The following is a 14,186-nucleotide window of genomic DNA, read 5'->3' on the forward strand; positions in this document are numbered from 1 at the left end:
TGTAGTGGATTGTAAATTGTGATTACGTAAGATTGAATGTGTTTCTGACAATTATTAGGGGAATGCTGCAATACATCAGGGTGTGGATGGATAGTTTAGGTGTCCTTATTAAAAGAGGGGTGCAGAAGGAATGCAATGGAGATTCACCAGATTAATTCCTGGGATTGTTTTATCAGAAGAGATTGAGGAGACTGCATCTGTGTTTCTTAGACAATAAGACATGGGAGCAGAAGAGAGAATACAACAAAGGTTAACCAGACTGATTCCTGGGATGGTAAAATTGTCCTGTGAGGAGAAATTGAGGAAACTGGGTCTGTACACTCTAAAGTTTTGAAGTTTGTGAGTTGATCGCATTGAAACGCACCATACACCTACAGGACATGTCAGGATAGATGCAGGAAGCATGTTCGCCCAGCTGGAGTGGAGGACGTATATAGAATTGGGTCACAATCTCACAATGAGAAGAAGACAAATTTCTTCACTCAGGGTTGTGAATCTTTGGAATTCTGCTCTCTAAAAGGTGTTGAGGCTTAGATATTGAGTAATGACAAGACAAAGTTGGATAAATTTTAGATATTAAATTATCAAGGGATATGGAGATAGTGCAGGAAATTTACGTTGGAGTAGATGATCAGACATGAGCTGGTTGAAGTTAAGGCTCAAGGGTCCAACTGGCCTATTCTTGCTCCTATTTCCTATATTTTTATGAGATCTTCTTCATTGACCAGGACAGGCAGATGGGGCCGGGACAGGACATTGACCATTTGGCACACCCTCAGTCTCACACTGGATTGTCAGCTTTCACTTCAATGCTCAAACCTCAAAAGCTGGAACCTTACGATGTATGGCAAGAGTGTTACTTGTTGAGCTACAGATCATTTTTCCATTATACTCTCTTGAGAAAAGTAAAAACGATTAATTAACTAATGAACAGTCCCTTACTTAGAAGGACTTTCTTTAACATTTCTGCGATTATAAGTTTGTAGGCACTTGTTTAAAGTTAGAACAATGAGAAGCATAGTCAGCAGAAATCAAACCTGCACTGGATCACCCCAATGGATTCCAAATCCATTACCTTATACTCTCAGCCCGGTCATGTTGTTGTATTCTTTTGAATAACCAAATAAGAACTGAAACCAGGTAAGACAAAATTATTATGGAACAGTCTCTTAAAGGAACACAGGAACAAAATCAACTCCACAAATTAAACTCGAAATTCAAAACTGATTGTGGGAGGAGGACCCGAATTGCCCATTAGTCAGGAAAGGCCTCAAGTATATTGATAGGTATCACATAACCCCTCTCCAGGGGGAAATCCCTAACTCTTAATAAAAACCAAAAGAACTGCTGATGTTGTAAATCAGGAACAAAAACGAAGTTGCGGGAAAAGCTCAGCAGGTCTGGCAGCATCTGTGGAGGAGAAAACAGAGTTAATGTTTCGGGTCTGGTGACCCTTCTGCAGAACTGTTAATGCCCGGCTCTCTGTTAATTGCAGTTTGAAATTTTTTGTTAAAAAAAGGGAGTATCTTGCATTTACTTAACACCTCTCACAACCTCCAAGTATTCCAAAGTGCTTCACTGAAGTAGTTTTGAAGTGTAGCTGTAAGGTAGGGAACAACAGCAGCCAAACTGCTCACCTCAAACTCCCACAGAAAGCATTGTGACATTGCTTTTCTTTGAAGTGGTGCCATGGGAACTTTTATGACCAACTATGAGGGCAGATTGGATCTCAGTTTAACAAACAGCAGCAGCTCCAACAGAACTATAGTTAACCCTCAGCTTTGACTTAATGTAGCATCTGATCAGGATGTGAACCAACAGCTTTCATACTAAAAGGTAAGGCAGTAAACCTCAGAGCCCTGCACAGCTAACAGTCTCAATATACATTTATTCCTGACTACTACTCCTATTACTCGCAAACAGAAATAATCATTAATGGGGAATGAATAATGTAAAGGAGGCAATGAGATTGCTGATACTAAATGTACGGGTCAACGTTGGGTTTTGTACTGTTATCTAAGATGCACCTAACACAGGACCTTATCAAATATAGTATTAACATAAGCTGGCCCCTCATGGTTTAGGAAGAACTGGCATTAAATATCCTGTTTCTTACTCATTCCCATTATCTCTGTCCGGATCTGGCCACTGTAAAGAAGTAAACGATTAACTCAAGTTTGCAATATTTGGTGCAGTTGCCTGTAACTGTAACTACTGCTAAAGTCCATTCTCTGTGGCAATAAAGTTAGGAAATAAATTGCAAGTCATTTCTCGTCAATGACTCAACTTATGTTGGTACCAGTCTGTGGTTGATACATGTAAAGACTATTCTGTTACGTAAGGAAGTAAGGACAAATGCAAAATCTCAACAGAGTTAGAAAAGGAAAATCAGAAATGTGCTACATGCTACACAAGGTAATTGTAGTTTGAAACTCTTCCACAAATGACAGTTGATGCAAGATCAGTTGTAGTTTTAAATCTGAAATGGATAAATTTTCGTTAAGCAAAGATATTAAAGTATATGGAGTTAGGCCACGGATCAGCCATGATCTCAATGAATGGTGGAACAGGCTTAGGAGTTGAATGGTCTACTCTTGTTCCTGTATCCAATGATTCAATGTCAACAACAACTGGCATTTATACAGTACCTCCAATATAGTAACAAAAATGAATATCCCTCCCTGACTCAAGGCAGTGCTATCCGACAAGCCAACAAGATTAAATTAGGGCAGGTGACTAAAGGCTTAAAACCAGTGGCAGCTATACCATCTACAAATGTACTACAGCAACTCACCTTTAGTAACACCTACCACATTCACAATTTCTAACACCTGGAAAGACAAGGACAGGAGATGTGTGGTAACACCTACACTTGTAAGTTCCTTTCCAAGCTTCACACCATCCTGACTTGGAACTACATGGCGGTTCCTTCGCTGTGGTTGGGTCAAAATGCCTGAATTCCCTAACATCACCGTGGGTGAATCTACACCCCAAGGACTGTAAGAAAGCAGCTTATCCACCACCTTCTCCAGGGCAATTAGAGATTGGCACAGATGTCTCAACCAGCGATGCGCACATCCCCTTAAAGAACATTTTAAAAATCACGTTAACAGATGTGAAAACATCTGACCGATTCTCTATGCCATTGCACACCATAAAATGGGACAAATAGCAGTCATGCTGTAGTCCCTGGTGCAGGTCCTTATATATCCTTCTTTGTTCTGTTTTAGTTCAAGTGGTAGAAAGTCTGTAGGATGTAGTTCACATCAGTAAAGGAAGTAATGAAAATAGACAATTCTCACACTCCACTAACTGTGTGTACTTCCTCTCAAGGAAGTACAAAACTTGACAAGATAATCCTCTACAGTTTATTAAAGGTTGTTAAAGGTTAAACAAACACATAGATATACAAGATACAGGTGTCAATCGCTTCCATCCAAAGGAGAGCAAATATTGTGGAGGTGAAACTATAAAATGAGATTTGTAGTATGTTTGTTATGCACAGTCAGCTGTGACATAATCTTGACCTTATGAGAGGATTATTATGGGGAAAAAAGCATTTTTTAAATGATCCCAAACCTAATTGCATATTTGAGTTTGATTGGTTTGAAACCATTCAGCTGATATGTTAAATCGAGATCTCTAATCAAGATCTCTATTACCGAGCTGCTAAATCAAATACTATATTGATTCCATAGTATAATTTGGAAGGAGAGCAAGTACATTTCTCCCCAGTGTCCCAGCTAAGATGTTTTCCCTCAAACAATGCTATTAAAATGGACTAACCAGTCATTTCATGCAGTAATATTTGTGGGCCTTGCTGTATGCAAATTGGCTGCAAAGCTGTAGTTCAATTAAACAACCCCTTCCTCGGGTTTGAAATAGTGAACTACAAAAAGTTGCAAATCTAGATGGAGGAATAATTTATAAATATAGAAACATAGAAACCATAAGAGAGAAAGGCCACTTGGCTATCAGTTTCAGTGAAATTGGTACTACATTTTCAATCCATCTGAACGTAGGAAATGGGAGCAGGAGTAGGCAGTTCTGCTGTTTCAATATGATCATCTGATTTCACCCCTATATCTTGCACATTATTGATCTGTGTGTATATGTTTATATATATTGATATAAGAATTTCACTGAAGTTCAAGATCTGAAATAATCTTGCTTCAGTATGTTGCTGAACTATGTAACAACCCAGACATCAAACCATGGGCAATGGAAGTGGACAGAGCCTTAATGTCTCTTCTCCAGAAAGACAATGCTGCACTCCTTCAGTGCTGTTCCAAAATGATAAATGTGATAATAGGCTCAACTATTGCACTGGCAGCTTGAATTTCTCATAGGAGAGAGTGCACCATTCTGCTGAGCTGTCACTCTGACAATGATATTATCTAATTAACAAATAACTGCTTTTTGGTCAGGATGAAACATTGGTCGAAAAGTCAAAAGATAATATTTATTGTTCATCCCTATTTGCCATAGAGAAGGTGGTGTGTTGCCTTCTTAAACCGCTGCAGTCCGTGTTGGGTAGATTGACCGACAGTGACATTAAGGAGGGAGTTCTAGGATTTTGATGCAGCAACAATGAAAGACAGCAATATTATTCCCAATTAGGACGTACGTAGTTTGGAAGAGAACGTGCACGCCTTGCTCTTAATAATACATCTGCTGACCTTGTGGTCGGTTTGGAAAGGTGCTGCTAGAGGAGGCTAGATGAGTTTCTGAGTTTGTTTAGTGTTTATTTGTGTTTTTGTTCTTTCATGGCACATGATTGTCACTGAAACATCCCTGAATGTTCTTGGACTGAGTGGCTCACTAAGCCACTTCAGAGGGCAGTGTGGATCCATTACTATGGATCTGGAATCACATGAGGGGCAGACCAAGCAAGGATATCATTGGACCAGATGCGGTTTTATTATAATTGGTGACGGTTTATGGAAACCAGATTTCAAATCCAGATTCTTTTTATGAATCATTAGATTTATTCATGACTTAAATACAAGTTATGCATGTTTGAAATCTGAACTAAAAACAGAAAGTTCTGGTCAAATTAAACAGGTCTGGCAGCAGCATTCTGGAGGGGGAAGAAGAGTTAATATTTCCACTCCGGTACCCTGCTTTTCCAAAGAAGAGTCACATTGGATGCGAAATGCCAACTTGATCTCTGTTCTTGTAGACGCTGCTGCCAGACCTGATGAGTTTCTCCAGCAACTTTTTGAACACATTAATGAATTGTATTCCTAAAAAAAATTCATTCACAGGATGTGGCTGGGGTGGGGGTGTGGTTGGCTAGGTAAGCATTTAACACACAGAAGGAAAAACCAGTAAAGCTTGCAAATGCTGCCTATTTGTTCTGTATACCTCACAGCAGTGCTCAGGTGCGACTAGTACATTCATTTCAAAATATTACTGCTTAATCCCTCTGGGTGCCCACCCCTAGTTGCCCTTGAGAAGATGGTGATGAGCAATGTTGTCCCTAAGCTACACTGCACACACAGTGATTGGCATGCCAACATTATTGACAGCATTGATCTTCGGAAGTTTCTGCTGTGTGTCAAACTTGGAGGTCAACGTAGAAGAAAACAAATTTGCAGTAATGTCGGTGGTGAACTGCCTTGTTTGAATGCTGCAGTCCATTTTTTTTGCTGTCAGTTTAAATGGCAAAATCGCTCAGATCATTAGCCTGGAGTTCTGGAGATCTTGCCTAGTGACATTAAACCTCTGCCACCATCTCCATTCTTTCTTTGTGTATGCCTGGTGGTCAATCATTATCAGGATAGTTATTGCCAATTTCAAAAGAGTAGTAGGTGCCTTCCTCCTTTAGAACAGCATTAAGGGTGCCTCCTTCTTTAAAAGCAGCATTAACAATGTCTACATGCAAGACCAGCGAGGGTGTCTGCCTCTTAAGAGCAGTTATGATAGTGTCTGGCCTTTGAACAGCAGCAGTGAAGGTGTCTAATCCTAAAGAGCAGCAGTGAAGCTGTCAACTTCTTGAAGGGCGACAACAAGATATTTACACTCTAGGTGCAGTGTGAAGGCGCGTACTCTTTAGCAACAGTGTGCATATCTCTAATTGCAGCATCAGCAATTCTTACTATCTCTGAGTGTGCATGCCTGTCCCTTTAAGAGTGCCGTGAAGAGTGCTTTTAATAGCAGTGAGGATACCTGCTCCTTCGAGGGCAGCCATGCTGCCTGGGCTTTTCAGAACAGCAGTAAGGGTACCCTTATTGTAAGAGCAGCAGTGAGAGTACCTGGGCCTTTCAGAGCAGTATTGAAAGTGTGGGATAACACAATGTGGAAATGGAGGAACACAGCAGGCCAGGCAACATCAGAGGAGCAGGAAAGTTGATGTTTCGGTTCAAGAGCTTTCTTCAGAAATTATGCTGCGGGGGCTGTAGCCTTTTAACGGCAGCAGTGAGGATGACTGCCCCTTCAAGGGCAGCAATAAAGATGCCTGCTCCTTTAAGAGCAGCGAGGGTACCTGCACCTCAAGTGCAGCCGCGGTGCCTGGCCCTTTAACAGCAGCAGTGAGGGCGCCTGGCCCTTTAAGAGCCAGCGCCACCTGTCGGGTGGAGGAGGGAAGTTGCAGCTGGATCCAAGATGGCGGCGCCGCCAGAAGAGGAGAGTCTGGAGTCGCGACTGAGTGAGTGCGAGCGGCAACAGATAAAACACACCACACTGACTGACAATAAACAAACACATTCTTTTTTCGGGGAAGGGGTGGCGTGGGCAGGACTGAGACTGGCATTAGCAGCTTTTGTGTTTTTCTTGTGAAAATTAAACACTAGGCCCCACAATCTAATCGAACTCGCCTCAGAATATTCTAGAAGGTAGACTTCGGCTCGAGGTTGGGGAGAGCGGGTAAATCTGGAGGAGCGGAGGTGTAAAACACGTTCCGAAGCTTCTGTCTTTTGTGGGAGAAATCTTTTTGTGCCTGCGGCAGCAATTGTTGGTTATTTTAAAGTGGATTTGGAAGGCGTAGGGGTGGGGATTAATCAGGAAGTGACGACGAATTACTTGCCCTTCGGCCAATAGCAGGCCAGGTGATTGTTCACCGCCTGCCAATCAGGGGAGCGTTGGGTGGGACATCCGGGCCTGCTTCTTTATGAATGGGTCTATCTCTGGTGTCTGGAGCTGCTAGTAATTCTGTCTGTACTTAGGCTATACCCATGAGTGTGTAGGTGCGAGGCTGGGAAAGCCCAACCGGTCAGATAGCATCCGAGGAGCAGCGATTTCGGGCTGAACCCCTTCGCCACGACTGTTAAGATCTGAAAGTTAATAAAATGTGAGGCTGGATGAACACAGCAGGCCAAGCAGCATCTCAGGAGCACAAAAGCTGAAAGTTATTTTTTGGAGCCCACGAGGGATGATCAAGCTGTGCAGACAGGCACAGAGGAAGGAAATAACAGTGTGGAGCTGGATGAACACAGCAGGCCCAGCAGCATCTCAGGAGCACAAAAGCTGACGTTTCAGGCCTAGACCCTTCATCGCGGGGGCAGTCTTGCAGTGGGAGAGAGACTTGCTGAGCTCTCTCTGGCAGTGGGTAACTTGTAGAGTATTGGTTTTCAGTGACTTGGAGACAATAAGGACTGCAGATGCTGGAGGCATCCTGGCTAATGGTTTCAGCCTGAAACATTGACTTGCCTGCTTCTCAGATGTTGACTGACCTGCTGTGCTCTTCTAGCCATACCCATGAGCGTGCATTCGAGACAGTCCTCCAGGACCATTTTCAGCCTTCAGCTTCTTTGTGTTACTACTTTATTACCCATTAAGTCTCAACGTGATATGATTAGGCATCCTTACACTTACCTTATGGTCGTAGTGTCAGTGTAGAGTCATACAGCATAGAAACAGGCTGTTCAGCCCATCATGTCTCTGCTGACTAGCAAGCATTAAACTATGAATTCCCATTTACCCACACTTGGTTCACAGCCTACCACACGTTGCCATTTTCATGCCCAATTGCAATGAGTTTTGAATGAGTCACAAGTCTGTTAAGTGGCAGAGCAGGTTCAAAGGCCAAATGGCCTACTCTTTCTGTTTCTTATGGTCATGTGATCTTGTATTATTGGAAAACTGCACTCAATTCTTATTCTCTAAGGGCATAAGGAACAGAATAGGCAATTCAGCTCCTTCAACCTGCTTGGCCATCCAATACGACCTTATCTCATTCTTATTTCTGCCTCAAATTCACTCCCCTGCTTGCATTCTATATCCCTTCAACCCATTACTCATTAAAAATCAGTCTGCCTTGTCCTCAAATTTACTCTCTGGTAATGTCTTCGTTCTGTGGTGTTGAATTCCACAGAGTCACAATCCTTTGAGAGAAGCAATTTTTTCTTAGCTCTGTTTTAAATCTGTCACCCCCTTATCTAAACTATCACCTCATTCTAGATTCTCCTACAAGTGTGAATATCCCTTCTAAATCTACTTTAAGTCCCTTTTGCATCTTTGTGTTTCTGAATTCGATCTCCTCTCATACTTCTAAACACTTTAGGAAGTATGGCCTAAACTGCTCAATCTCTCTTCATAAAACAAACTCCTCACTGCTATAATCAATGTGGTGAATCTCCTCTAAACTCCCTCCAGTGTATCTACAGCCTTCTTGAAGGGGCCCAGAACTGTACAGAATACTCCAGATGTGATCTTTCTGCTTCAGACAGGTGCAGCAATACTTCTCCACTTTTACACATTATTCCTTTATCAATAAATGCCAACATTTCATTTGCCTTCCTTATTACCTGCTATACTTGCATATAATTTTCTGTAGCTCATGCATGAGGGCTCCCAAATTCCTCCAAACTGAAGCACTCTGAAGTTTCTCACCAGATAATTTGCCTTCCTATTCATCTGAACAATTTGCTCCCTGTGGATCTAGATAGTTGGCTGTCATTTCTATTCCCATTGTCTTGTCCAGTCTGCCTCCGTAAACATTGCATGGTTCTTTGCAGTATGTAGGAGAGGTGTCCACGTTGTTTATTACCAGTGGGAAGCCCTATCCTTCTATTCCCCCATGGATAACGAGGAATGAACATGTTGCATGAACTCTAGCCCTGATGATCATCAGTTCACTCCATGTGCTTCTTTACTTGTGTTTATAACACAAATGTGGCTAGATTTTAGTTTCTGCCTAGCTTGCAGTTTCTCCTTCACTCTGCCCAGGGAGGAGCAACTGTAATATCACCCCAAAGATGCTCAAGGCTTCTGAAGCCCTAGTTCAACAATTTGATGTATGTTTGTGCATTGTGAATCAGGGAATGGTGCTTTTACGAGCCATCTGCCCATTTCTGTGCATGTGGGCTGCCTTGTACATGAGCTGTGGATTTTTCACTAGATGTTTACGTATAGTTGTTTAATAGTACAAAACTTAAGTATTGCTGAACAAATAGGTGTTTTTTTGAAGCTCTCCCTTACCCTCATTGTAAGAAATACAAAGTAGAGGGACCAACTGCACTTGCACATCATGCTTTTCATATACATTGAATGTCATTTCCTTTTGTATTTCTTGTGAATTGTCCCAATGAGTGCAAACCAAAAAGCTTCAAAATGTACTTATTTTTTAAGCTAGGGTAAACCTTCACTTCTCTCAGTTCCAAAGAAGGGTCATGTTGGTCTGAAACATTCTCTGTCTCTCTTTTCACAGATGTTGGCAGAGCTGCTGAATTTCTGCGGCACTTTGCACTTTGTTTTCATTCCTACCTCTCTCTACTTTTTGGGTCCCTACTTGTAGCAGTCAGCCTTTATTTGTAAGTTAAGGTATGCTGGGGGTATGACGTGCAGTTTTGATCCCTCTGTTTTAGGATGAACATAACTTGCATTTGAAGCAGTTCACAGAAAGTTCACTCAACACATCTCTCTGATGAGGGGGTTGTCTGGTGATGAAAGTTTGGGCCCAAACTCATTGTAGTTTAGAAGAAATGAGAGGTGATCTTCTTGAAATACGAGAATCTGAGGAGGCTTGACAGAGTAGATGTTGCAAGGTTGTTTTTCTTTTATGAGGGAATCTCAGACATAAGGCCACAGTTTCAAAATGAGAGGCTTCCCATTTAAGGTGGTGATAAGGAGAAAATTTTGCTTTCATACTGTCATCAGTCTTTGGATTTCTATCCTCCAGAGAACAGTGGAGGCTGGTTGATTGAATACATTAAAGGCTGAGCTAGACATATTCTGGTTGACAAGGGCATCGAGAGTTGTGGGGGACAGGCGGGAAAATGGAGTTAAAGCCCTGTCAGGTTAGTCATATTGACTTTGTGTAGGCTGAATAGCCCCTATTTCTTATGTTCTGTCTTTACTCCCTTAGCTCATTCCCTTAAAGCCTATTGCTGTGACCAAGCCATTGGCCACTGCCTTTCGATCTATTTTATGTTCAATGGTAAATCTTGCTTCAAAATGCTCCTATGAAGTGCCTTTGAGCTACTTACTTTAAGGGAGCTAATTGTGTGCAATCAAAACTAAACGTGTCTGATTATTATCACATTGCAGTGTGTGGGCACATGCCGTGTGTGAATTAGCTGCCACCTTTTATACGTTACAACTGTGTCCACGCATCAGAAAGTGTTGAATTTGCTATAAAGCACTTTGAAATATCTTCTGGAAAGTATTTTATTACAAAGACTACAAATGCATATGTTAAAGTTAAAAGGAAACCCATGTTGTTACCATCTCATCACTTCTTCAAATCAGAGTTTTGATAGCTATTAGAAATGTACACAGGGTCTAACAGAGAAATGAATGTGTAATTAATTCACTATATTTATTTTTTCAAAGATCAAACAGCACATTCCTTGGCTTATTTGTAGTAGGCAGTGCACAGATCATACTTAACCAAACCCCACATCAAAACCCAAACCAAAACATCTATTGTTGAATGTGATACTCAGTTGCGTAGTTCTTTCCCAACAATCCAGTGTGCACCAATAACTACACTGACAACCAACTTTAAATAATCAGTGAAGCTTGTAACATAATTCACTTACATTCACTAGAAGCCGTATATGTTCATTTTCCTCTTGTGGAAACAAAACATGCCAGACAAGGAAGGGCCACAATCACCTTGTTTGTATTCTGCCATTAAATTTAAGAAAAGGACAAGCTCAAAAGACTCAGCAAGTCAGGCAGCGCGTATAGAGAGACAAACAGTTAACCTGATTAAGTTAATGATCTTTCATCAGCATTGCCATCTCAGTGATCATGTTGCAATACTAATTGGTCTTTTGATTTTTATCTTTTGATATGTTGTACTGTGGCTGGGTAGACTCTTCATTTGTAATTCATCTGTGTCCTGATGATACTGCACGAGACAGTCACTTAAAACCTGACACCACACTACATGAGATATTAGGGACAGAATTCCAAAGGTCCACAGAAAGTGGCAACACAGATGGATAAAGTGGTCAAGAAGGCATACAGCACGCTTGCCTTCATTCGCTGTGCCATCGAATATAAAAATTGGCAAGTTAAATTTCAGCTGTACAAGTATTAGGTAGGCCACATTTGGAATATTGCATGCAGTTTTGATCGCCACATTAACAGAGGATGTGGATGCTTTGGAGAGGGTGCAGGCAATGTCTACGAAGATGTTGCCTGCCCTGGAGGGTGTGAAAGTAGGTATGTTAGCAATGTTCACAGTGTAACTTGATAGACACATGAGGCTGAGGCCAATAGAGGGATATATAAACCAATAGAGGGATACATGGGCAACAAGTAATGTCCAGAATAAGGATTAGGAATCTTATTCGGTTAGAGGGCCTGTTCCTGTGCTGTATTGTGTTGTTTAACTAAGAGCTGTAGGAGCTAACAACATGACTGGGAATGGAGGAGCAATTAAAGTTGAAATGTTGAAGAGTCTAAAATTGATGGAATGTAAAAGTCTGAGTTGTCGAAGGTTAGGAAGGGGCAAGTTCATGGATGGAATTGTAAATGAGGATTTCAAGTTTTAGAAGTATTGCCATCTGGTGGCCTCGGTAAATCAGAGGGACGATGGCTGAATGAGACTTGGTGCAAGTCAGGGTGTAGCTTGTAGGCTTTCAGATAACCTGCAACCCAGAAGCAAGAATTTTACTGTGTTGCCTCCTGAAGCAAATCTTTTCTTTTCCCCTTGGGTGATTTTTGCTGGCGCACACACATCCCTTCGTGGACTCTGAAATGTCTAGACATGTTCAGCTGACGATTTTGAATGATATTAGCTGCAAATCTGTGACTTATTTCAGAGATGTTTGTTTTTTCAACGCTGGTGTTGTTGGACATACAAAATAGTGTCCCTGTAATAATAGCAATGCAACTGCACTAATGGAAAGTGTGGATTGGAGTGTATGGGATTAATCACATTTACTAACAATATTTAATTTTACAATACAAGGATAGGAGGATTTATTGGCCTTGGACGGAATACAACATAAGTTTACAAGACGCAATGGCCTAATGGTATTAGCACTGGACTGTTAGTTCAGAGACCCAGATAAAGTTCCAGGGACCTGGATTCGAATACTGCCTTGGCACATGGTGGAATTTGAATTCAGTAAAAATATATCTGGAATTAAGAATGGATTCTTGGTCATCATTAATGTTGATTGTCAGAAAAACCCATCTGGTTCACTAATGTGTCCTTTTAGGGAAGGAACCTGCCTGCCTTACCTGATCTGGCCCAAGTGTGATTCCAGACCCATTGCAATGTCGTTGGCTCTGAACTGCCCTCTGAGCAATTAGGGATGGGCACTAAATGCTGCCTGGCCAGCGACGCCCTCATCCCATGCATGAATAAAGATAAAGGCCCAGTGTTGGCATTCTCTTCTACAGATGGTAGTTGATTATAAATCATTTTTAAATCTGAAATAAATTTTGTTAAGCAAGTGTACTAAGGGATATGGGGTTAGGTCATAGATCAGCCATGATCTCATTGATTGGCAGAACAGGTTCAAGGGACTGAATGGCCTACTCCTGTTCCTATCTTCCCATAATAAGGAAATCTTGCTATAATTGTCCAAGGATTGGTGAGACCACAGATGGAGCTTTAGGCAAAGCATTTGTTTGTGTATTTAAGGAAGGATACATTTGCACTGGAGGTGGTGCAGTGAATATTCAAAGATTGGTCCCTTAGATGAGAGGCCTAGTAAATTGGGCATGGATACTCTCGTCTAAACCCCAGAGTGAGTGATGAACACTAGATTCTGAAGGGGCGGAACAGAATAGATAAGAAAAAAGACTGTTTCCCCTCACTGCAGAACCTATAACATTGGGCAAAGACTTAGGGTAGAGGGCTGATCGTGTAAAATTAAGCTGAAAACGAAAATAAAATTTGTCCCTCAAAAGGGTGCGAATCTTCATATTTCTCTATGCTGGAGACCTCTGGATGATCTATCATGTATGAGATGGGCAGGTTTCTGGTGTTTTAAGGATCAAGGGATATAGGGAGTGGATGGGAATGTTGAGTTGGACTAAAAGGCTACCCATGATTGTATTGGAACATTGGAAAAGACATGACAGGCCACATAATTTACTCCTGCTCCTAGTCTTTATTTTAAAGTTAACTGTATAAAGCAATATTTTTAAAAATTAATTTAACTTGCTAGATTTGCAGTGTAGATGCAGTATTAATCATTTCAGCAACATTTGTGTCCAATTACTTAAAAATGGGCAACTCCTCTTAAATACTTCCTGGTGTGTGGAAATTCCTAATGTCTTTTCCCTTCTTTATTTTACCAATCTTCTGATTTCCTTAAGGAAAACTTCAAAAATACCACGCAGACAGAAAAGGTATGTTTAAAAAGAAATACCTGTCCGGAATCCAAGACAAAGGTGGATTTCTTTTTCAATTAGCATTAATGTCTAGCATCTACAGTATTTTACTTACCATGACCCTGGGGCAAAATTGAAATGAGATTGATATAACTGAAAGTTCACATTTGCAACATAGCTTTTAGACAAATTGTGTACTAGTTCCTGTCAAGTAATTGCTTTAGAGAGGGCGCTGAGCGGCGTAAAAAGTGCAAAATGTTTTTCTATCATTCATGATTCCTACGGCTGTTGCTGTCACCTTGATGATTTGCTGATATTCATTGTGAAAACCTAACAAAATTGTATAAGAAGAATATTAAATGAATGTTGCAGTATATTAATTAGGCTGAGTCTTAAAGTGCCAGTGCTTAATTGATAAACACTGCTTTTCTATCCATATGTGCAAT

General features: G+C 41.1%; 1 protein-coding gene across 1 annotated transcript in view; it reads left to right on the forward strand.

The window, feature by feature from the left end:
- Positions 1-6,507: 6,507 nt before the first annotated feature.
- Positions 6,508-14,186, forward strand: part of gga1 (golgi-associated, gamma adaptin ear containing, ARF binding protein 1) — a 58,280-nt gene continuing 50,601 nt past the window's right edge. Inside the window, exon 1 of the mRNA XM_048521155.2 lies at positions 6,508-6,649. Within this exon, the coding sequence (XP_048377112.1) occupies positions 6,607-6,649 (43 nt within the window). The 5' untranslated portion in view covers positions 6,508-6,606. The remainder of the gene's footprint in view (positions 6,650-14,186) is intronic.

The sequence above is a fragment of the Stegostoma tigrinum genome, chromosome 38, assembly GCF_030684315.1.
Source record: "Stegostoma tigrinum isolate sSteTig4 chromosome 38, sSteTig4.hap1, whole genome shotgun sequence".
Classification (NCBI taxonomy): domain Eukaryota; kingdom Metazoa; phylum Chordata; class Chondrichthyes; order Orectolobiformes; family Stegostomatidae; genus Stegostoma; species Stegostoma tigrinum.